Genomic DNA, 25,782 nt, shown 5'->3' with positions numbered 1-25,782 from the left:
ATCTTTAACCCAGAGATGGTCAGACTCCAAGCTTTCTCTTTGATGGCAAAAAGGAACCAGAAATGAAGCTAAAATGCCTTCTGAGCCATTACTACTGTGTGATGACCTATTTCAACGGTATTATACTGTTCCAGACAAACTTAGCATCTCAAAATTGATTAATTTCTTTTCGTTTTCTTTTAGGAACTGAGTGAGAAGTATAAAGACATTTTGTTCTTGCAAGTTGATGTGGATGATGTGCACGTAAGTGATAATTTTATGACCTGATGCCTAGGCTGGGGCGCACATTGCAGCTAATTTGCTTGTCTCTTTTATAAAACACATTTACAGCTATTCCAAGACAGTTGGAAATGTGCAGGTATTTGCTCTGGTAAAAATAGACAGACATGCACATATGTATATACTATATTTATCTAAATGCCAGTCCTGTCTCTGCTCTGCTGTTCTCCTCTCCCAGAAAGGCCTTTGTGTATGCCACTATGAGAGTAATTTTGGAAAGGAGTTTTCATGAACGCAGGCCTATATATGTGCATAACAAGCCTTGTATAAAATCCCTGCACGTGTGAAAGTGTGTGTGATGAAAAGAGAATGCATGCTTTCATACCACCCAGGTGCAGGTGCATTTGGGGATATAGCTTGGGTTGAGCATGAGTAGAGACATGAAACACGCTCATAAGTTATAAAATGCCAGTTGCGTGCTTCAGCTGCATACGTTCCCACCAGCGTCTGAGCATTTTAGCTGTGATTTTTGCAAGTTATTTTGTTGGGAAATTTTGTGAAAAACCAATAAATGGCCATGTGGCTTCTCGGCCTAGATGATTTGTTATAAAATTATCCTCTGCATGTCTGTGTGTCTACATTTTACACCTGTATTCCCCAGGCAATTAAGCACATGTAGAGGGTCATTTTATAACAGGGTGGCATGGGTAGGTACCTACATAGCTGCTATTTAAAGACAAGTAGGTCCCTACATGTCTTTGTATAAACTACAGTACAGTCTTGATTACCTGACCTTCACTGATCCGACCATCCCCCTGGTAATGCTATTCAGCTTCTCTTTCTGTTTTCCAAACCCAGGACCCTACTTATACCACAAAACAGCACCATTGTGAGCTGGGACCCTGCTTTTACTGTTTTTGTTTATGCATTGATTAAGGGTTATCATTGTTTTCTGTATTATCTGACAGGTCAGTCCTGTTTACGTCAGATAATTGAGACTTTACTGTACTGGCTTATGTGACAGAGAATGCACTGATATCTGGTGTATGTGGTTTATAACCTATGTTTGTTAAGTCAGCGCTGCGTCCGTCTAGTAGCGCTATAGAAATGATAAGTAGTAGTAGTAGTAAGTCCACCCATGCGCCATTCAAATTCTTCCCCGTCGAAAGCGCATTCAAATCACAAGGGGGCGTGTCAGGGGCATGTTAAGGGTGGGATTTGGACGTTCCTAACACTTGGACGTTTTTCAGTCATAATGGAACAGAACAAAACCGTCCAAGACTAACACTGAGACGTTTTGAGCTAGACCTGTTTTATAACAAATAAGGCACAAAAAGGTGCCCTAAATGACCACTGGAGGGAATCAGGGGTGACTTCCCCGTACTCCCCCAGTGGTCACTAACTCCCTCCCATCCCCAAAAAATGTGATTAAAAACATTACTTGCCAACCTCAGATGTTATACTCAGGTCCATTAGAACAGCATGCAGGTCCCTGGAATAGTCTAGTAGTGGGTGCAGTGCACTGCAGACAGGTGGACCAAGGCCCATACCTCTCCCTACCTGTTACTCTTGTGGAGGAAACTGCGAGCCCTCCAAAACTCACAAGAAACCCACTGTACCCACATATAGCTGCCCCTTCACCCATAAGGGCTATGGTAGTTGTGTACAGTAGGGTTTACTGGGTTTTGGGTGGGTTTTGTGGGGCTCAGCATATAAGATAAGGGAGCAATTGTGAAATGTGTACCTGGGTGCATTTTATGAAGTCCACTGCAGTGCCCCCTAGGGTGCCCTATTGCTTTCCTGGGATGTCTGGGGGACCATTCTACTAAAAATGCTGGCTCCTCCTACATCCCAATGGCTTGATTTTGTGCATTTTGCACTTGGACGCTTTTGGTTTGAAAATGGACCAAAGAACAAAACGTCCAATTCACAAAACCTTGTATTTTCGAAAACAAAAGATAGACATTTTTCTTTTTTGAAAATGACCTTCTTTCCTATTCAAATTTTGGATGTTTTTTGCAAAACGTCCAAAGTCGGACTTAGACGTAGTATTGAAAATGCCCCTGCACGTAGGCACTTACTTAGGCATACTCATGTAAAGACATATAGACTCTATTGCAGGGTTGTAGCCACGGGCGGGCCCAGGTGGGCCTGGGTCCACCCAATTTGGGGTCAGGCCCACCCAACAGCAGTGTTCCTTCCTGCACAGCGAATCGATTCCGGTCGCAGGCTCGGCTTCAGCTCGCAGCGATTTCCACACTCTGCCTGCCGGCTGCCGCTCAACAATCTCCTTGCAGCTACTAAGTGCTAACCCAGAAGCCTCTCCTCTGCAGAGGAGAGGCTTCCGGGTTAGCGCTTAGTAGCTGCCTGCAAGGAGATTGCTGTTGCGACCGGAGGGAAGGGAGAAATGATAGAAATGATGGTAGAAGGGAGGAAGGTAGAGATGCTGTATGGGAAGGGGAGAGAGATGTTGGACCCAGAACACAAAGGAGAGGGAGAGAGAGATGGTGAACAGTAGGAATGAGAGGGGGAGATAGTCATGGGGGTAGATGAGAGGGAGGGAGAGGTACACAGTAGGTGGTGAGGTGGGGAAATGCTGGGCCATGGGGGAGAGGACAGGAATGAAGAGAGAAGGGGCAGGAAAATATAAGGCTACCAGGGTGGGGTGGGGAGGGGATCAGATGCTGGTTAGAAGGGTGGAGGGATGAAGATGATGGGAATGGTGGAACCCTGTGGGAGAGGCTAAGAGGGGGAGGAGGGGGTGGCAAGGAAATGAATGAGAGATAGTGATTACAGAGGGTAGAAATATGGTAATGGGAAGTAGATTAAAGATAAAAGAGAAAGTAGAGATGGGGAATGGGAGAGCTAGTGGGTGAAAAGAAGATGGAAATTTGATAGGTAGTTGAAAAGTAAAAAGGAGACGAAGAAGGGTGAGAGAGAGGCAGAAAAGAGCTAAAAAGGAATGATCAATGTGTCAGAGGCAGGAATAGTGAGGGAACAGACAGGAGAGAGGAGAAAAGACAAATGGACTGCAGCCACTTGAAGAAAAATTAGCAGACGACAGAGAGGAAAGCAGAAAAGAAAAATTGGAACCAGTAAGATGGAAAAATAAAATGTCCAGACAACAAAGGTAGAAACAAAGCATTTTATTTTGAATGTTTTAAATGGAATATGTTAACTTTTGGAAATGTGCATAGCAAATGTCTTTGTATTGTGTTCTGTAGAAAAGGAAATTCATCTCTGTTTTATGTCTCCAGTGTTGCAGTAATGCTATGTTTAACTTCTTGGGGTTCCTTTTCAATTTTTGTTTAAATATTTTTATTTCTAATTTGTGATCCCTTGTTCTGGATTTGGTGAGGGTTTGTTGGTGTGATAGTAATGGCAGGTGGGAAATTGGAGGGGAGGCAAAGAGGAGAGGGAATCAGGGTGGGGAACCCTCCTTTATTTTCTGACCTGGGCCCAAGCAGGTCTAACATCAGTCCTAACCCTTGCTGTATAGCTGGTGAGGATTCCCAGACATCCCCAGCTAAGGACCTCCTCCAAAGGCGGCCAGAACTCCCTTCTACCAAGCTCTGGCAACAGCATCCTTGAGCCATCGACAGCTAAGCATGTGTGGGGTGCTGGCATCAGTGGCTTAGGGTCATTGCTGCTGCCTGCCAAGCTTGGTAAAAGAGAGTTCTGGCCACCTTCAGAGAAAGTCTTCAGCTGACTAAGCTTGAGGATCCTCATTAGCTAAAGTATTTATATTTTGAGGTGGAGGTAGGGTGGAGCAGAGAAAATTTTGTGCCCACCCACTTTTGCTCAGGCTCACCCAAAACTGGCTGTCTGGCTACACCACTGCTCTATTGTGTCTTTCTAAAGTATTAGCATAACTAGAAGAAATCATTCCTTGAATTCAGGCATGAACATGCTCATCTGCTCAAGAATGGGTGGAAATGTTCACACATAAAGTTCACAAGCACATATGTTGATTTATAGTATTTTATAATCAATGTATGTACTTGCAAACTCCATCCAGACTGTGCCCCAGCTACACCTACCGGCAAAGTGCATACTAAAACTGTCCAAAAATTGATTCGAATCGCGTTTTCAATTCGTTTGGACGAATCGATTTGAATCGATTCCTTTAGCAAAAATATCGGGAGTCCCAATTCGGGATTTCCTCACCTCCCTCCCTCTCACCTGCCGTCTCCCACGCCGCTGTTGCAGAAGCAGTCTCTGTATTGGCGTGCTGCTAGTACAAGAACTAACATCAGGGGGTGGTACTGGCAGTCGAGCCAAGCAAGGAGGTTTGATAGACCAGAGAGAACATGAGCTTGCATCAAGTCCACTATAAGCAAGTAAGCCAATTTAGTTAATCTGTCCACTCCCCCGCGCAACTGTCACTGCCATACGCTCAACACAAACAAACCTATGAGCTGTTTTTTCCATGTTGTCGTTGGTCCACCACACTCCACTCTGCATCTGTAAGTCTAAAGCTGTTTCAGATACACAAATGGATTTTTCTGTTTTTTGAACATGTTTCACAAATTATTGTAGCTGGTAGAAAGTGAAACACCAATTATAACCTCTGTAGTTTGTGCCCATTTTTCTTCACTGTTGTTCTATATAATACAGAATGGCCAGATTTCAGTGAGGATATCCTGTTTCCTGATGGGTTCATCTTCTTAACTGTTGTAATCTGCCTTGGGAAGCCTGGTGTTATAAAGATAATGGAATGTATTGAAATTAAATGGAAGTAGAATTAAACTCTCCTTTCATTAGGGCACATGGAATCACATCTTCATCTGTTTTGTAGAAGTTTACCTTTTTAGATACACAAATGGATTATTCTGTTTTTGAACATGTTTCAGGTGGCTCTCTAACCATTCCCCAAGCACCCCTCCTAACACCAGGTGGCTCACTATTTCAATCTAGTTAAATTGAATTGAATCGAAAAAACAAAATTTTTTTGAAAGAATCAAATCGAAATTTTTTAACAGAATCGGACAGCTCTAAACACGAGGCAAAGAAACATATCAACTTCTCAAAGGTTGGAAGAATTTGGGATTTGAACCCTTGCTTCCCTAGTTCATAACCCTGTGTTCTCAGCACTGGCTTGCTTTCTTTCTCTTACTTCTGTGTCTCATTGTAGGGCTTGGCCGAATCCTATAGAATTCAATCCTTGCCGACATTCATGTTCTTCAAGGAAGGCAAGCAGGTATGACCACAAATAATTAATAATGATAAATATAAAATCATTCTTCATATATCTTATATTTATTTAACAAGAAGCCTATATTTAGGCTGCTGCTAGGTACACAAGTGACATCAATTTTGTAAGGCGTAAATAAACATGTGAATAAAGGTGAACCGGTTAATGTAGTGTATCTAGATTTTCAGAAAGGTTTTGACAAAGTTCCTCATGAGATGCTCCTGAGACAATTAAAGAGTGATGGGTTAGACGGCAATGTTCTGTGGTGGATTAGGAGTTGGTTATTGGAAGAAAACAGAGGGTAGGGTTAAATGGCCATTTATCTCAATGGAGGAGGGTGCATTGTGGAGAGCCATAGGGATCTGTACTGGGACAGGTGCTTTTTAATAAATTTATGAATGAACTGGAAAACAGAACGACAAGTGAGGTGATTACATTTGCAGATGACACAACACTATTTAAAATACATGTGGATTGTGAAAAATTGCAGGAAGACCTTAGGAAGTTGGAAGACTGGGCATCCAAATGGCATATGAAATTTAATGTGGACAAATGCAAACTGATGCACACAGGGAAGAAGGATTGAAATCATAGTTGCCTGATGTTAGGATCCACCTTAGGAGTCAGCACTAAAGAAAAAGATCTACGTGTCATTGTAGGCAATATGCTGTAATCTACCCAGTGTGTGGTGGTGGTTAAAAAAGCAAGCAAGACGCTAGGAATTATTAGGAAAGGGATGCAAAATAAGGCTAAGAATATTATGCTTCTCTATCATTCCGTGGTACGACTTCACCTTGAGTATTGCTTCAATTCTGTTCACTGTACCTCAAAAAAGACGTGGAGGGGCATAATCGATAGGGATGCCCAAGTTTTGCTGAGGACGTCCTCGCAAAACGTCCCGGTGGAGGGGCAGGGAAACCCATATTTTTGAAACAAGATGGGCGTTCATCTTTCATTTCGATAATAGGGTCAGGGACGCCCAAATCTTGATATTTAGGTCATCCCTAGAGATGGTCGTCCCTAGACTTGGTCATTTTTGATTTTCAGTGATAATGGAAACTAAGGACGCCCATCTCAGAAATGACCAAATCCAAGCCCTTTGGTCATGGGAGGAGTCAGCATTTGTAGTGCACTGGCCCCCCTGACATGCCAGGACACCAACTGGGCACCCTAGGGGGCATTGCAGTGGACTTCAGAAATTGCTCCCAGGTACATAGCTCCCTTACCTTGTGTGCTGAGCCCCCCAACCCCCCCCCCCAAAACCCACTACCCACAACTGTACACCACTACCATAGCCCTTATGGGTGAAGGGGGCACCTACATGTGGTTACAGTGGGTTTGTGGTGGGTTTTGGAGGGCTTACATTTACCGCCACAAGTGTAACAGGTAGGGGGGATGGGCCTGGGTCCGCCTGCCTGAAGTGCACTGCACCCACTAAAACTGCTCTAGGGACCTGCATACTGCTGTGATGGACCTGAGTATGTCATTTGAGGCTGGCACAAAATATTTTTAAATATGTTTTTTGAGGGTGACAGGGGGTTAGTGACCACTGGAGGAGTAAGGGGAGGTCATCCCCGATTCTCTCCGGTGGTCATCTGGTCAGTTCGGGCACCTTTTTGTGCCTTGGTCATAAGAAAAACAGGACCAGGTAAAGTCGTCCAAGTGCTCGTCAGGGACACCCTTTTTTTCCATTATGGGTCGAGGACGCCCATGTGTTAGAACACCCAAGTCCCGCCTTCGCTACACCTCCGGCATGACCAAGTGAACTTTGGTCATCCCCACAACGGAAAGCAGTTGGGGACGCCCAAAATGTTTGAAAGAAGGACGTCCATGCCTTTGTTATGCCTCCACTGACACACACATACCTCTCCCCCCCCCCAGGGACCTGCATACTTTCCCCCCCCAGGGATGGCCAAATGTCAATGGAATAGAGTGGCCTAGTGGTTAGAGCACTGGTCTTGCAATCCAGAGGTGGCTGGTTCAAATCCCACTGCTGCTACTTGTGATCCAAAGTCCAAATAAATAAACAAAGAGGGTGTTAGAGGCATAGCAAAGGCATGGATGTCCTTCTCACAGAAACACCTGCATTTTGGACATCCTCAACTGCTGTTGCAGGGATGGAGGCTTAGCAAGGGACATACTCACAAAAAAAAAAGAAGACAAAAGTTTTTGAAGTTGTTTTTTTCAGGGTGGGAGGTGGTTAGTGACCACTGGGGAAGTCAGGGGAGGTCATCTCTGATTCCCTCCGGTGGTCATCTGGTCAGTTCAGGCACCTTTTTGATGCTTGGTCGTGAAAAAAAATATGGACCAAGTAAAGTCATCCAGATGCTCATGAGGGACGCCCTTTTTTTTCATGATTGGCCGAGGACACCCATCTGTTAACCACGCCCCCGTCCCGCCTTTGGAACACTGCCAACACGCAAACTTTTGTCGTCCCCACGACAGAAAGCAGTTGAGGACACCCAAAATCGGCTTTCGATTATGCCGATTTGGGCAACCTTAGGAGAAGAACACCCATCTCCCGAGTTGTGTCGGAAGATGGGCGTCCTTCTCCTTCGAAAATAAGCAGGATAATCCCAAACAAGTTTGAGTTCAATGTTGCTTACAATAAACAGTATAGGATACATAAGAGAGTAATTTAGTGTAACAATCCAATTTAGCAATACAGTATCATAAACATACTGGGATAGCTATAGATGTTTAACATTTAGAAAATCTATTATGAGTAAGAAATTGTACATGAAGCAAAGAGAAAGTTCCCCTTTTTCAACTGACGCATTACATTCAATTGTTTAATTAGTGCCAATTGCTTATTAAAAAGCCAATTATTGGTGCTAATTAGCTTGTTTAAATTGCGTGTGCAAATTGGGCATTTGCCCACATTTGCGCATGCACTTTTTGCAACTTTTTCAGAGTTCAGGGGTATATGTGTACTTTAGGCCTAGATTATAAAATGCTATTTGGCATTCTTGAACAGTCTATGCATGTGAATAAGTGTGTCTCGCCCATGTTATCACCCACCTGCAAAGTACACACCATTGAATATTGGCACATACTTACACAATACTGTGTAGCCAGAAAATGATAATTTACATGTGTACATATCCACATACCTGTGTGGGTAAAATATTGTCATTCAAGTGTATTCTTGCCACCTAAATCTAGGCGACTCCCTATAGAAGTAAATGTCAATGTTTGAGTCATTTATGTGCATATGTGGTCATTTATACAATATCAACAAGTATGTGTCCTGTTTTGATGGTGTGTACTTTTTCGATGGGTATGTGCATGACCTGAGTTTAGACAGAGCAGGGGAACGGAGTGCACAAATATGTGCATAATTTTAACTATCTACAGTGGTGGAAATAAGTATTTGATCCCTTGCTGATTTTGTAAGTTTGCCCACTGACAAAGACATGAGCAGCCCATAATTGAAGGGTAGGTTATTGGTAACAGTGAGAGATAGCACATCACAAATTAAATCCGGAAAATCACATTGTGGAAAGTATATGAATTTATTTGCATTCTGCAGAGGGAAATAAGTATTTGATCCCCCACCAACCAGTAAGAGATCTGGCCCCTACAGACCAGGTAGATGCTCCAAATCAACTCGTTACCTGCATGACAGACAGCTGTCGGCAATGGTCACCTGTATGAAAGACACCTGTCCACAGACTCAGTGAATCAGTCAGACTCTAACCTCTACAAAATGGCCAAGAGCAAGGAGCTGTCTAAGGATGTCAGGGACAAGATCATACACCTGCACAAGGCTGGAATGGGCTACAAAACCATCAGTAAGACGCTGGGCGAGAAGGAGACAACTGTTGGTGCCATAGTAAGAAAATGGAAGAAGTACAAAATGACTGTCAATCGACAAAGATCTGGGGCTCCACGCAAAATCTCACCTCGTGGGGTATCCTTGATCATGAGGAAGGTTAGAAATCAGCCTACAACTACAAGGGGGGAACTTGTCAATGATCTCAAGGCAGCTGGGACCACTGTCACCACGAAAACCATTGGTAACACATTACGACATAACGGATTGCAATCCTGCAGTGCCCGCAAGGTCCCCCTGCTCCGGAAGGCACATGTGACGGCCCGTCTGAAGTTTGCCAGTGAACACCTGGATGATGCCGAGAGTGATTGGGAGAAGGTGCTGTGGTCAGATGAGACAAAAATTGAGCTCTTTGGCATGAACTCAACTCGCCGTGTTTGGAGGAAGAGAAATGCTGCCTATGACCCAAAGAACACCGTCCCCACTGTCAAGCATGGAGGTGGAAATGTTATGTTTTGGGGGTGTTTCTCTGCTAAGGGCACAGGACTACTTCACCGCATCAATGGGAGAATGGATGGGGCCATGTACCGTACAATTCTGAGTGACAACCTCCTTCCCTCCGCCAGGGCCTTAAAAATGGGTCGTAGCTGGGTCTTCCAGCACGACAATGACCCAAAACATACAGCCAAGGCAACAAAGGAGTGGCTCAGGAAGAAGCACATTAGGGTCATGGAGTGGCCTAGCCAGTCACCAGACCTTAATCCCATTGAAAACTTATGGAGGGAGCTGAAGCTGCGAGTTGCCAAGCGACAGCCCAGAACTCTTAATGATTTAGAGATGATCTGCAAAGAGGAGTGGACCAAAATTCCTCCTGACAGGTGTGCAAACCTCATCATCAACTACAGAAGACGTCTGACCGCTGTGCTTGCAAACAAGGGTTTTGCCACCAAGTATTAGGTCTTGTTTGCCAGAGGGATTAAATACTTATTTCCCTCTGCAGAATGCAAATAAATTCATATACTTTCCACAATGTGATTTTCCGGATTTAATTTGTGATGTGCTATCTCTCACTGTTACCAATAACCTACCCTTCAATTATGGGCTGCTCATGTCTTTGTCAGTGGGCAAACTTACAAAATCAGCAAGGGATCAAATACTTATTTCCACCACTGTATCTATCTATCTATCTATCTATCTATCTATCTATCTATCTATCTATCTATCTATCTATCTATCTATCTATCTATCTATCTATCTATCTATCTATCTATGGGTGTTTGTCATTGTATTCCTGTTACAAGAAATGATTTACTTGGGGGAAAGAGCTCTAGAGCACTCGCTACTGTTTATAATTTAAGAGCAGGCGCTGTATTTATAAGTTTTAGAATATTAATTTCTCCACCAATCACCAAAGGTGATATTGCAATATTGCAATAAATTAAATAAATTAAGTATGAAATGCAGTATTCTGTACTGCAAGATTTGAAAGCATGTGCTCAGAGCATGGCACTAAGTTTAAAGGTGTCCATGCACTATCAGTATAACTTTAAAAGATACCATATACTCAGAACACAAAGAGACCATATTTTTAGCTTCAAAAGGGTTGATTTAATATACAAATCATGTAAATAATATTGCAAACCAAACAAGAGGTAGGTCTTACAGATCTTTACAGATAATCTGTGCTTAAGTAAAGTAAAGTAGCAGGTCTAGATCAAAAGTTATGTTACTTACAAGTCCTTGTTACATAGTATGAACAGCATGAGGTAAGCACATGTTTGCAGAAGAGGTCCTCATTGCAGGCAGGTAGGCTACAGGTCGAGAGAAATTCTGTAGAGAAGAATCTGTGTTGCAGTTGAAGGGAAGCATCTGCTTGTCTGGAACAGCTTCTATCTTTTATATTTTTGCAAGCTGCAGGAAGACATGCCATGTGAATCTCTGTCTTGGTTTCCTGGTTTGCACACGACCCTTGGGCATTTGCAAAGCATTGTGGTATCTTGGTCTCATGTCTTATGACATCACAAGACTTGCTGTCTGGATTTTGCTGACAAATGGTTTATTGTAGTGCAGGGTTTTCCCTGCTTGAACCTCTGTGATAGATATTCTGATAAGATTTGTCTGGGGCGGCCAGCAGGTGTCCTTTGTTTTTAGTAGCTGTATTTTACACCTTTCCCACCTGCCTGTCTCCTTGCCTCTACTGGTTACCTTTGATATTTGTTGTGTTGATCAACCAGGCTTTTTTGATCAGAGGAAGAGAGTCAATTTAGCCTTGAGGCAGTCTCTTACTTGAGAAGTCTTTTGTTAAAGAGGGAGGGAAAGGGGGAGGTGAGGTCCTTGCAGTAGTACCTTTTGTTTTTTAAATGTTCCCAAAGGGAGGGGGAAGAGGGCTTTGGAATGAAAGCCAGTTGCATCTTCAAATATATATATTTTTAAAGCTGTATTTTTGTGTTGCTATATATATATATATATATTTGTATCTGATTCAGTGCAATCTGCTCAATAATTCTGACATCATGTTTTTTTTTGTTACATTTGTACCCCGCGCTTTCCCATTCATGGCAGGCTCAATGCGGCTTACATGGGGCTATGGAGGGTTAAGTGACTTGCCCAGAGTCACAAGGAGCTGCCTGTGCCTGAAGTGGGAATTGAACTCAGTTCCTCAGTTCCCCAGGACCAAAGTCCACCACCCTAACCACTAGGCCACTCCTCGTTACATTCCTACCCACTTAAGGCTGTGAATGTCGAAGTCCGGTCTAGGAATTGAATCCATAGCTTCTGTGTAGCGATGCACAACTCTTTTCCCCCTTAAGCTGCAGGTCTGGCCCTAACCAAATCAAGGTTGTTGTAAATTTTAATTTTTCTTATACTTTTTGTCTCTGAGACAAGCTGGGAAATAGAAAAGCACACAGATCCAGCGCCAACAAAAACTGGGTGGGACCTACTGTACACAGGTGGAATAACATTAATAATTATTGCTCTTATTAACACTGGTTAGCTGACCTAAGTAAAGAAATGGGCTTCTTGTGACTTTCACACAACAGGATGTCAGCTGACATCAACACACAAGCCAGACACTGAGCTTCTGAAATGTACTACTAGTAATCATTTCTATTGTGCTATTAGATGTTCGCTGAAGTATATGCATTATATGCGGTTACTTTCTCTGTCCTTAGTGGGCTCACAATCTAAGTTTTTGTACTTGGGGTAATGGAAGGTTAAATGACTTGTCCAGGGTCACAAGGAGATGCAGTGGAATTTAACCCAGTTCCCCAGGATCTTGGTCCACTGCACTAACCAGTAGACCATTTCTCCACTCCAAATCACACAGGCCTCATCAGATTTGAAATGGAAGACCCTTGTGGTCAGTTAACTACATATAAGTGCATAAGTATTGCCATACTGGGACAGATCAAAGGTCCATCAAGCCCTATATCCTGTTTCCAACAGTGGCCAATCCATGTCACAAGTACCTGACAATATTACAAAACAGTGCAGCTTATGCACATCATCATCATGGGATAATTCCTAAGTTGATCCAATAAAAGGGAAATGGAAATGGGACTTGATATACCGCCTTTCTGAGGTTTTTGCAACTACATTCAAAGCGGTTTACATATATTCAGGTACTTATTTTGTACCAGGGGCAGTGGAGGGTTAAGTGACTTGCCCAGAGTCACAAGGAGCTGCAGTGGGAATTGAACTCAGTTCCCCAGGATCAAAGTCCACTGCACTAACCACTAGCCTACTCCTCCACAATCTAATATGGGAAGTTATAATAAATGAAACTGTGCCTTTAGATAGAGATTTATTTATATTTTTGGAGATACAAAAATATATTGTAACATAATAGCTTCACTCATATCATCATCCTGGGTTCTTTATGGGTGGGAAGAATTAAATGTGGAGTTTTTCTTGTGGTAGTTATTGAAAGTGATTTCTCCGGGCAGGAGATGTTCCTGTCTGCTTAAATCGCACTGACTGGGCCATACCCAAATTTTCAGCAGTACAGCTAGATAATGCCGCTCAAAATCAGGGAGACCGGGTAGTGCTGGGGTTGTCTGGAGGCAGAGTTGGGGCAGTACCAGTTAATGGAGATACTCATTCCTCTGACTGAGTAAAAATGCTGCCCAACTTTATCCAGACAGTTATCCTGGTACTGGTTTGAATATCATCAGTATCTGAATAACTTCCAGCGCTCGGACAGTATTCGGATATTCAGTGCCAGTGCCTGGATCAGGCCTGGCATTGGATATATGGGTCAAACTCAGCTAATTATGATCAATGCCTTTTAAAAATGCTAACCGCCACCAGCTAAATATTGGGGGAGTTTCATTTCTGTATTGACAGCTGCTTTGAAACATTCTTCAATTGGTCAGAACAGTGAGGTGTTGAATCTTCATGCAGGAACATCTTGATTCTTCTCTCTTCTTTACTTTTTCATTCTTTCTCTTCCTTGTTTCTCTCTGATGACACATCAGTTAAGCTTGGTCTCTCCTACTTTTCTTAGATGATTCCTTGAGCATTCAGTTAAGAGTACTTGGCATTCACGGATTGGGTCTTGTATTTTCAAACTCCCCTGATGGTGATTATATACTGTGTCTCATAGAAAGAGTCATGATGTGCTATACTGATCGTATATACTCATGTCTGTGGATATTACCATGCAACAGAAATGTATCCTTTTATCCAAATTTTTGCTATTTTTCAGCATTTGTATTGTCCAGGCATAGTCTTTCTTTTTTTATTATTGAAGTGTCATACAGTAGATAAAATAGAGGAACCCAAATAATTATCTCCCCATCACTCCAACACCCTATAGAGAATCCAGTTTCCTTCATAACTGAATAGCTATTTGAATCCTCCCATAAGTGGACAGGTGTATAAACTGAAATCTGTTTTTTTGGTTATTTCTTTCTTTCTTTCTTTCTTGTTTTTAGGTAGCTAACGTTGAAGGGATTAGTACAGCACAGCTGAAGGCCAAGATTGAGGAGCTGAAATCTTGAAGTGACTGGATTTCATGGAACAATATTAAAAACCAACACTGATGGCTTATATTTAACTTTTAAATAGGGTTCCAAATTGTGTGTTTAGCTTATGGATTTTTGGAACTTGTTGTGCACAGATACAATAAAGTTGTGTGTATACAAAATGTAGCCCTTTTGGTTTGTAGGCTGTAGTTTCTGTATGTTTAAGTAAGGTCAACTTTATGAAATAAAGGCCTCGCAAACATATGCAATGATATGTTAGCTAAAATGAAATTGGCTAAGCAAAAAAAATTGACAAACTACTACTGGTAATGAAAATTTTCCACTCTGCAAGTTTTCCAGATTAGGGGTTACTGGTGTTTAGTTTCTAAGGCTCCTCTCCTCCCTTCTTTGCAAATTAAAAAAAAAAATCTTTAGCTCCCTCTCTCATAAGACATTTTGGAGCTCTTCTACAAAGCACATTAAGCACTTAGCACGCAGTTAATAAATGGAAATAAGCTACTGCAGGGGTTTTTCAGTGGTTTGCCTGTTTCTGCACATTAAGTCTCATGTGACTGATTTTTTCTGTCAGAGGGGTGTGGCATGGGCTGAGTGGGTGTGAAGCATTACCCAGTTGGTGCGTTACACTTAATTCTGCTTAGCTAGTTAGCATGTGGTAACAAGAGACCAATTACCACCTCTTGAAGTGATTCTGCATTAACTGGGAGCAGGTACTACATAAATGCACGACCTGTAGTAAATAATAATAATAATAATTTACTATAATAAAACGCAGCCTCAACGTTCTGAGGACACTGACGTCACTGAAGTCACTCACACACCGGTTCGTGGTTTCATGGTGGTGAAGCCGCACAACATCTTCATGCCCCGCCCTCGTGTCACACGTGATGACGTCGAGGGCACAACACGAAAACAAGGCTAATTAATGCACGGGGAGCAGTAGGGAAACACGCGGAGCGTGTTTCCCTACTCCTCCCCTTCCAAAAAATCCCAGCCGCCCAGGACGTCCACATCAACCCGGCCCCTTTCCCCACATAGCCCCGCCCCTTAGAAGTTACCGCCACGCCATGCCCACGGTACCACACTCACCCTCAGCAACGTCCCTCCCCCCCTGTCACCTCCCCTCCCCTTCCCTTACGCGTGTCTCCCTGGTGGTCTAGAGGTACCTGTTCGGTGGGGGCAGGAAAGAAAGAGCCCCCTCTTTCCTGCCCATAGCGGTGGTGGTAGCATCCTTGCTACATCGTGTGGGAGTCCGGCTCTCGGCGTTTCAAAATGGCCGCCGAGAGTTCAAGCTGCATCGCGAGACTTCAACTCTCGGCGGCCATTTTGAAACGCCGAGAGCCGGACTCCCACACGATGTAGCAAGGATGCTACCACCACTGCTACGGGCAGGAAAGAGGGGGCTCAAATTCACACTCAAAAGTACTAGTTTTCTATAAACTTGGTGCACAAATGGTGCTTACATTTAGACGCTTACGATTATAGAATTAGGGGGCTAGTGCTCTTCCTTGAGTGGTTGTTCAGATACATTTAAGTTCTTTCCTCCCTACCAAGAACTTACGACTCCTAAGGTAATAGGTCAATACACACTTCACTTTCAAGAACTCTTATCTTATGTTCTCCAAGGAAAGGATTTGACCATTGCAGGCTGATTCTCTCTGGACATCTTCAGGCAGTGCTTACAAGCAGAAGTGTGGGTCTGGGTAGCCATGCTAGAATGTCATGTCTTCAAGGTCAAAGTTTATAGAAACCTCTGACCCTGGGCAGGGAAAGTGTTTCAGTTTTACTTCTAAGGTATCATCACACATATAAACAGCAAGTGACCGACTCGCCTGCAAATGTGCAATACAGTCTTCCCTCTCTGTCCAGCCCGCGCGTCAAGACGTCAGTGGGCGGAACAGAGAGGGAAACAGAGTCGGACTGTTGGACACCGCAGCTACTGCCTGGAAACGAACATCGCTCGAACCAACCTCCACCCCCCCATCCCTGCCGCCGCTCCTGCCCCCTCCGTATCGGGCCCCCTGCACTGACCTGACAGCGCCTCTCACATCCGTGTGGAAGCGCTGCAGGCAAATAGGTGGGAAAATGTGGGATACAAATGAAACAAATAAATAAACTGCTAGTCTGCAATGCACCAAGCTACAAAGTCATGATGTTCCTTCAGTTTCCAAAATACCTGGAGGCAAGGGTGCTGGTGAAAATCAAATACTGTAACTCCTTATGGAAGAGTTCGAAGTCTAGCAATTGCTCATCTTTTTTTCTACATCATCTTTGATGAAGAAGCATGCTAACTGCAAACATGTAATTGTGAACCAAGACAACAGAACTATGGAGACACCCTGGGCCAGATTCTGTAAATGGCGGCCAAAGACAAGCTCTGTGTGGAATGACCGTTACAGAATACTAACTTAGCGCACATTTCCCCCAAGATTCTACATATGGCACTTAAAGTTGTGCACTAATAAGGTTGTATTATGATTAACATGCACAACTTAATTAACCTAACAAGCTAATCAGTGCTGATAATTGCCAATTAAGTAATTATTGGCATTAATTGGCACTGACTGGGATTTATTCACACAACATGCTAAGCGTATTCTTTAAAGTAGTGCAAGTAAATTCCACGGAGCACATCTAAAAAGGGGGCATGTCATAGGCATTCCTAAATTCTATGCATATGTTTACAGAATTTGTCGCTCCGCGCTGAATTTTACTCGGCGGCATTTACATCTGGATTTCCTTGGTGTAAATAGCCGCATCTACCTAAACGGTGTGGATCTCGGCTATAGGTGTATTCTATTATGGTGCCTTGGACTTAGTTGTTTTTCTTGAACAATTACTCTTGTTATGGATTAACAAGTTCCTGTAACTTTGAGTTCTGATATAATTCCTATTGGGTGGAAAGGGGTCCACTTCCTCCACTCTGGGTTGGGGCCGGCAGCCCTGTTAGGCTCACAGGTTTCCAGCAAAGAACCAGACTGCCATATGGACTTAAAACCAAAGTGCTTTAATCTCAATTCAGTTCCACTCTCAAAACTGAAATGCAGTTCACAAACAGGGTTCAGGCTGGGTTCCAAACTCCAGCCAACATTCAGTTCCTTAACAGTTCAGGCCCACTTCCTTTGCACTACCTTCCCCTGTCCCTCAGAAGGGCTCAGTCAAAGTTCAGCCTGCTGTTCTATACATCCCAATAATTCAACCCTTTCACAAACAGTCTCTTCAAAGGAAACCACTACTTAATGCCCCTGTCCTCTTCACAGCACCCAGGAGGACCCTGTACCAAACAGGGCTGGCAGCTTTCCTCCTACCTCACAGCACCACACCCCTGTGGCCTCTCACACTGCCTTCATGTGCTGGACAGGGCTACATTTACATTCTCACACTCCATGGCAGCTTACTCGCCCCCCCCCCCCCCCCCAGGGAAACTCCAGTGGCAGGCCCTTCCCTTCCTCCACCTACTCCATGGCAGCTTCTCTCTCCATCAGTTTCCTCTCCCTCCTGGTGGCTGGGAGCCACCCAGAAATCTCTCCCTCCACTCACAGCTGGAGGGAATTATTATACTGGCGATGCAGCTAAGGGACTGAGTGAGCTTCACCTCCCCTTCTCCCTCTAGTGGGGAAGGGAGTAACTGGCTCCCCTGGCACTGAGTCACTGCTCCCCCTGCTGGGGTTGGAAATCTGTTCCACCCTTTTGGGACTACTCTCCTCTCTCCTGCTTGCAAGGGCTTCTGGGAACCGTAGTTCAGGGATTAGCTGCTTCTCTGTGGGGCCCCGAGTACTAGCTTTGTCACATGGGTCATCCACTTCCTCAGAACAATGCAACATAGACATTTGTCTACGTGATGGGAATAGCTGTGTGCTTGCCTCAATTTGGGGAAGCTTCCAGGTCATAGCTGGCTGGACAATCCCAACCGTGCTGAAAGGTGTCTCATAAATAACATACTAAAAGCTGCCTAAGTAGTGTAGTCTAATGGCCAGCACACCGACCTTTGATGCTACCAAGTGGGGTTCAAATCCCACTATAGCAATTGGTCAGCATGCACATGTTAATCATGTCGGCTAGATAGAGTGATGAAGAGAGAAAGAGAGAGACCTTTCTTTGGAGCACAGACCCATCCAAGGGTGGACTGACAGTGAGTGGGGCTCCCAGAGAACAAAGTGAGGCTGAATATTGCAATAGAAAGGCATGCCACTCCATTAATATGCAGGTTATCTGCAAAGCACCACTTGAGATTACAGATGTCTGTGCCAACTACCCTGGGTATTGTCATGTTTCCTATGTGCTGTCACACTCGGGCATCCATGAGGCCTTCTAGAGTGGGGAAATCAGAGGCAGATGGTTAGTATGTGACGAGCATCCTACAACCCTTGCACCCTTCTAATAATTGATCACATCTCTTTGTTTGCTCCACAGGTGTGTGTGGACAGTATGAGCCCAGTGGTCTGGAGGATGGCACTTGTGGGGACTGCTCCATACAACAAAAGGTGTGTGTACCTTAGCTAACCTCATCTCCCTTCTCCTCAGTACAGGTGACCATGGCTATCCTCTAAGGGCTCATGACTCCAATTGTCAACTCCCAGAGGCCAGAAGAGGTTCAGTAAGAGGGCACAAAAGTGCTACCAGAGTGGTTATTGAGCGTACATTTTGCCTTCTGAAAACCAGATTCCGCTGTCTCGACTGCTCTGGTGACAAGATATTATACAGTCCCACCAAGGTATGTCACATTGTTACAGCCTACTGCATGCGTCATAATCTGGCAATTAGAAGGCAAATGCCAGAGCCTGAGCTAGAGCCAGAGCCACGACAGGGGCAACAGGCCAGGGAGGAGGAGAGTGAAAGTGAAGAGAAGGAACTTCACTTGATAATCTACCAACTCACTAGGCCTGCCAGAAAGCTCAGCAAGTGAGAGAGACAGGGCCGCCGAGAGACTAAGCCGGGCCTGGGGCAAGGCCCCCCTCCCGCCGCCCTCGCTGCCCCCCCCCCCCACCGCTGCTGCAGTCCCCGGTCTCACCTGTCTGCCCTCGGTTCTGTCCGCCACTGGAACCCCTGCATTAAAATCGGCAGCACCTCAGCTGAGCTCCGTTTGGAAAGGCAGATTGCCTCCCTTTGGGCCTTCCCTCACTGTGCCTGCCAGAGAGTCTAGCAAATGAGAGAGAACTTTATACATGCTCCATCCTGGCCAGACCAGCTTCTTGGGCACCTAGTTGCTGGTCTGTGGCCTCATGCATTGCCTCCACCCTCTCTAACACAGCAGCCTGACTTCCAGGGGCAGCTGTACCTGCTCCTGGAAGTGCCAAAGCCTTAGCTCTCTGTATTGGAGAGGAGGGAGGAGGATGAAGGAGGCCATTTCCCCTCCAGCAGGGCCCTTAAGTCTCTCCTGATGTTAGTCCAGCTGCTCCAGTGGGAGATGGGGTCCAGAATGGGCGGGTGGAGCTGGCCGAAATTGTTGGTGAAGGTGTTGTCCTCTTCACTTTCCCCTTCCTCCTCCTCCTCCTCATTATCCTTCTCCCACTGAAGGCCTGTCTAGTGGTTATTATCATTCAGTGGTGGCTGGTTCAAAGCCAAGCAGTAGTCATTATAACACAGAGCTAACTATTTACTTGACCTGCGTGCGTTTTACAGTTCCCTCCCCTCAGGGAGGTAAGAGGCATCTGTACACCCTGAAGAACGTAGGCTAGTGGTTAGAACACATTGTTTTATTAGTCCAGGGTGGTTGATTCAAATCACAGCACTAGCAGCTATGACCCAGAGCTGTTAACTTAAATTTATAACTAAGAAAAGTAAATCAGGCTGGGGACTTTTGTTTCTCTAAGTGGCATTTCTTAGTGATAGGAAATACAAATTCAGCTTGAAATAGGAATGCAATAACTTAGTAAATGTGTTCAAACTGCTTTGTCTGTTTTCTGTTACTCTTCCTGCCTACTTATTGTGAGCTACTGCACATCATTAACTATTGCATTGTAATTCACTTCAATTTGATGGGCCAAATACAGGCTCAAACCAATGTAAAGTGATTTGTTCTTGGAACACAATCGCCTGCTGGGTTAAAACATAGCATTGCATTTATTATTCACACTCTTTTCCTATTTGCTATATATAAATAACTCAAACATTTGGAAGCTCCATGGATTGAGATATTTCCCTCCCTAGTCGACAGGAAATTCTGTCTGAGATTTGTACCTTTTTGTCTCTGGTTCACTTTTTCCTGATATTCTCATTGTTGGTTTATTTCAATATGAGAATGTCTGCTTTCATATTGCAGCCTTTCTGCTTGACTTATGTATATGTCTTAGAATACTATCAATTAATGTCTCTATATATTCTGCTTCACTGTTTATTTCTTTGTTATGCTTGTGATAACCAAGAAAATTATTTGAACCCCCCCCCCCCCAAAAAAAAGAGGGATTGCTACAGAGGGAAGGAAGTGGCAGAGCGGTTACAACACTTACCTTATCCTTCTGGGACAGGGAGTTTAAATCCTGTCACTGGTGTGTGCACACACACCCAGCCCCCCCCCCCCCCCCCCCCCAAACATGACCAGGCCCTATGCTTTTCATCAGGGTAGCAGTCAGAATAACATAAGTGCAGCACAAAACCATGCCATGTTGGCAGAAGATCTGGTCTTGAAAACAGCCAATTAAATCTTATTACAAAAGGTAAGTATTGCAAAAGCATGTTTAAAAATTTAGGTCTGAGAACAAAGTTTCTAAAAAATGTTCTATTAAAATATCTGGACCAATGAGGAATGGGTTAATACTGTACAAAAAAGATTTTTTTCTGCTTTAAGTGTGACATACGTTCTGAGGATCCATGAAAACAATAATAAGAATATGAAGCATTTCTAGACACACTTCAGTTGCTGTTGAAGAATATATTTTGCTGGGGTTAATGCATCATGCCTAATAGGCATCCCTAAACTGGGGAAGAAGTAAACCACTAGAATCATAAACATAAATTGGGTAAAATCCTTAGTATACTACATCCCTGGGGGATTGAGGCTTGGCTGTTGAGAGGCTACAGTGAGTCTCTCCTAGACCCTTCTATACTATATGTATGATCTTCTGTGGCCTAGGAGGACAAAGTAGCATTTCTCCTTGCTGAGAAAGCCTAACAATATGGTATCGTGAAAAGAGAAATTGGGTTTTCTCCTATTATAAGCCATTGCTGAAAACGTCCCCCATGGATATGACTGATCTGTTTCTATATAGTGCGGGAAAATTTAGGCATATTCTATATACAGCATGGAAGTTAAGGCATATTCTATATATCGTGTGGAACAAAGCAGGCATAGAATTTTAGGCAAATAGGTGGGAAACTGTGGACCACATGTAGATTTAGTCACAGGCATACCCACTAGGCGTATTCTATAAACTGCATCTTACTTTAGGCGAGGTTTATAGAATACGCTTAGGTGATGTTTTTTATCACTCAGATTTTTCAGGCACTATATACGGAATCTAGCCCTTTGTGCCTAACTTTCGGTGCAAACATTTATGCCTGTCAAAGGCTGGTGTAAATGCTCGTGACCAACTGATTGTCAAAAAAAGAGGGTTCCCAAATTACCTCTGGTAAAAATCTCAATAACTAATTGTACAAACCAGGGTATGATATGCTGGAGACGATACTAGTGGAACGATTGACCCAAAAGTATACTGAAATATAGTATAATATATATATATATATAAGAATATTAAGGAAGTTCTCAGAGTATAAACTCACCCAAGCGAGGCTACACCAAAGTGATTTGCGTCTCTAAGGGTGGACAAGCTTCTCGATCTTAGAACTTCTCTTGGAATCTTTTCAATTTTTACTTGCTAATGCACACCCGTGCTCTTATTTAATTTCAATTAGTAAAATAAATGTTCACCTTCCTCAAAACTTAAGAAACTGGTGAATCAATCCTATCACTTGCTCCAATAACCTCATGCACACAAAAAAATATGTGTGCTATAATAAAACTCTCTTAATCACATATGTGCTTTCTCTATGTACAATGAAACATACTTGTTCACTATTATCTATAATGAAAATATAACGAATCAAGGCACTTAGCATTGTATGGTCAAGAATACCACATTCACACTGGATTCAGTCCATGTCCGCTTGTAGTTGCCAACTCTGTCACACGTTTTTTTTTCAGCTGTTCTCCAATTATATTAACTCGCTGTTGGACGTATCCTGTTGGAACCGTGGCTTGGGTGAGTTTATACTCTGAGAACTTCCTTAATATTCTTATATATATTATACTATATTTCAGTATACTTTTGGGTCAATCCTTTCACTGGTATCGTCTCCAGCATATCATACCCTGACGTGACCAACTGATGGCAGGCTTGCAAATGAAGGTATTCTATAACATTATGCCTAATTTCTGGGAACATTACTGACTTGCCCTTGCCCTTCTTATGGCCATGCCTCCTTTGGCGTTGCCCACTATGAAATTTAGGCATGTATATTATAGAATTGAGCATAGTACAGATCTACATGCATCTCCTAATTACTGCAAACCAAGTGCTTGGTAACACCAATTTGATGCCAGTATTTGATGGTTATCACCTAATAAGCTAGTTAGTTTACACACAGATCTGAGATTCATGCCCAAAATTACATGCTCAACTTTGGATGACTTATACAGAATCTGGCGGCCTGGGCCAAGACTGAACTGCAACTCCCACTTACCTTATCTTCGGGGAACTAGGTGTTGACTAGCCTAGTATTTCCTCAAAGATAAGAACTAGATTTAAAGCATTGTTTGTACAATAATCTGTAAAATCTTGCTTTCAATTTCAATATACTGGAAATCCCTAGTGAAAGAAAAAGGAGTTATTGCCTAAATTTTATTTTTCTGTACTAAGCAAGAGTCACTATAATTATAATTGAAGGATATAATAAGGATTAGTCTCAATTGACTCATTTGGCTTCCAGATTTGTTTTTGTTTATGTTATTTCTATAGTTGCTCTTTTCTAACAATACTAGTCTTTACCTACTTAAGCTTATTATAACATTCTGGCCTCTTAAGAATTATTCTAAGTCTTACTGTTTGTTTTTCTATTGTTACTCTTCATGAAGCTAATTTTTCTCATAAAACAGATAATGCACTTAATACCATGTTAAGTCCTAATTCACATATCTCAACCCTAGCCAGGTCTTCAATGGGAGGAAGGATTGTTCCTTTAGGACCAAAGACACTAAGCTCAAGTTCACTGTTTCTAAATTTCTTTAAGTCAACAACTACCCCCTAAGTCAGTCAAATTTCAACTGAGTACCCTGTATTCCAATTGACAGAGATTTTGAAATGGACATTCTGAAAATAAAATTACTTTTTCTACATTTGCTGTCTGGTTATTTTATTTTTCTAATTGTGTAGGACAGAGTCTGGTTTCTGCTTTCCTCCATCTTCTTTTAACTCTTTTTGCCATTTTGTGCTGTGCTATGCTATATGATTCTTATATTCCGCTAAGTTCAAAAGAGATTCTAAGCGAATTACAAACAATAAGTCCTTCTTCAGGAGAATTTAGAATTGCATATCTAATACATTGAAACTAAAAAAAAAAATCTTTCTCATCAATTGCACATCTAAAACATTAATTACAGTTGTATATCTAAAACACTGAAACTAAAAAACACTTTTCTCATCAAATAAATTGAAACAAAAAAAAAAACACCTTTCTCATCAAACAAAAAAGACTTGAACACTTTCCTGAATGAATAATATTGTGTTATTCTCCGAATAATTTCAAACAGTGTTCTGATCTACCTGAGGAACAAAATGATGGGAACTCCAAATAATTAATCAGTCTACCAGATCCATCACCTTACCGCATTTTGTACATCATACACGCTTGGTTAAATTTCAATCTTGAAGATTCAGGAAGCCAATGTAGCTCCTTCAATAGTGCGGATGCTCTTTCGTAGTTTCCCAGGCTGTAAATCAATCTTGCTGCTGTATTCTGTAGAAATTAAATTTTTTGTAACAGTTTTTTACTAAGACCTCCAAATAGCGAGTTACAATAATCTAAGTATGAAATCAGGATTACCTGTGCCACTGTTCTAAAGTTATCCGGGTTGTTTTTTTAGATAAAGCCTTCACATGTTATTCAAAAGTTAAGCCTGAATCAATTCTGACTCTCAATACTTTTGAGTGGTCCTCAATCATTAGTTTCTCACCTGTACCCAATTCCAAACACTTAGCATCAGCTTCTCATAATCTTCAAACCAAATAACCTTAGTCTGTCTATTCAATTTCAGAAAATTAAATTCAGCCCAATTATCAGTTTTGATGACAATCTCCTTCAAGAAATTCATAGTATCTTCACACTTTTCTCGAGCTTCACACAGAAGAAAAATATCATCTGCAAATGAGTAGACCAATACTCCCAAGGTGGACAGCACTGTTCCCATCATACTTAAATAGATGTTGAACAAGGAAGGTGACAACTGTGACCCTTGAGGAACTCTGCAATCTGTATTCCACTGCAAAGATACCTTAGAATCCTTTCTTACACTATATATTCTTTACACTATATATTCTCCTCTGTAAAATCTCACAAAACCATTTCTCACTCTCTTTACCATTTTCTCTCTCCTTTTCCTTTCAGTTTTCTTCAATTTACTTTTCTGCATCTCTGGCTATATTTAATTCAAATTTTACTATCCAATCTTCAATTTCCTTCTTTTCACTGCATGTACCTACAGTTTTCCATCTCTTTCCCTTACCCTGGATCTCCTATTCCCCTTCATCTTATTCCCCAGTTTTTCACTAACTCTATCCTCTTTCTCTCTCCATCTTTCCATCATTATCTCCCCCTCCATCCAGCATCTTCCCCTCTTTGTCTCCAGCATTTTCCCTCTTTCTCTCAACATCCTTCCATCCAGCATATTCCCTTTTTGTCACTCTCATTCATCCAACATCTTCCTCTTTCTCTGCCTCTTCATCCAGCATTTCCTCTCTTTCTATCTAGTGTCTTTCCTCTGTCTCTCCTCCTTCCACCCAGCATTTCCCCTCTGTCTCTCCCCCTTTCATCTGGCATTTCCCCTCTTTTTTCCCTCTTTCATCCAGCATTTTCCTATTTCTTTCCCCATCTAGCCGTCCATCCATCCGGCATTTACCCTATCTCCCCATCTATCTATCCATCCATCATCTTCCCTCTAAGTCTCTCCCCTTCCATACAGAATTTCCCCTTTCTCTCTCTCTTCCATCCATCCAGCATGTCTCCTCTTTCTCTCCTCATCCATCCAGCAGTTCCCCTCATTCTCTCCCCATCCATCCAGTGTATTCTCTCTTTCTCCCTCCACCTAGCCATCCATCCAGAATTTCCCCTTTCTCTCCCCATCCATCCATCCATCCATCCATCCATCCATCCATCCATCCATCCATCCAGCATTTCCCTCTTTCTTTCTCTCTCCATCCATCTTTCCAGTGACTTCCTTCTTTCTGTCCCCATCCAGTTTCTTCCCTCTCTTTCTCCCCTTCCTTACAGCATCTTCCCTCTTTCTCTCCCTCTGCCATCTAACATCTTCCCTCTTTCTGTCCTTCTTCCATCCAATATTTTCCTACTTTCTCACCCTTCCATCCAGCATTTCCCCTCTTTCTCTCCCCATCCTTCCA

At 42.9% G+C, this 25,782-nt stretch overlaps 1 protein-coding gene across 2 annotated transcripts in view; it reads left to right on the top strand.

Moving 5' to 3' along the window:
* Window positions 1-14,337, top strand: part of LOC115462355 (thioredoxin-like) — a 28,567-nt gene extending 14,230 nt beyond the window's left edge. Inside the window, exons 3-5 of one of the 2 annotated variants that reach the window (XM_030192364.1) lie at window positions 184-243; window positions 5,354-5,419; window positions 14,126-14,337. In XM_030192364.1, the coding sequence (XP_030048224.1) occupies window positions 184-243; window positions 5,354-5,419; window positions 14,126-14,191 (192 nt within the window). In that variant the 3' untranslated portion in view covers window positions 14,192-14,337. The remainder of the gene's footprint in view (window positions 1-183; window positions 244-5,353; window positions 5,420-14,125) is intronic. The other variant, XM_030192365.1, reaches the window with a different exon arrangement.
* Window positions 14,338-25,782: the final 11,445 nt, after the last annotated feature.

Source organism: Microcaecilia unicolor, chromosome 2 (genome assembly GCF_901765095.1).
Source record: "Microcaecilia unicolor chromosome 2, aMicUni1.1, whole genome shotgun sequence".
Lineage (NCBI taxonomy): Eukaryota > Metazoa > Chordata > Amphibia > Gymnophiona > Siphonopidae > Microcaecilia > Microcaecilia unicolor.
Note: the sequence above shows the minus strand (reverse complement) of the source record. Positions and strands in the feature narration are given on the sequence as shown.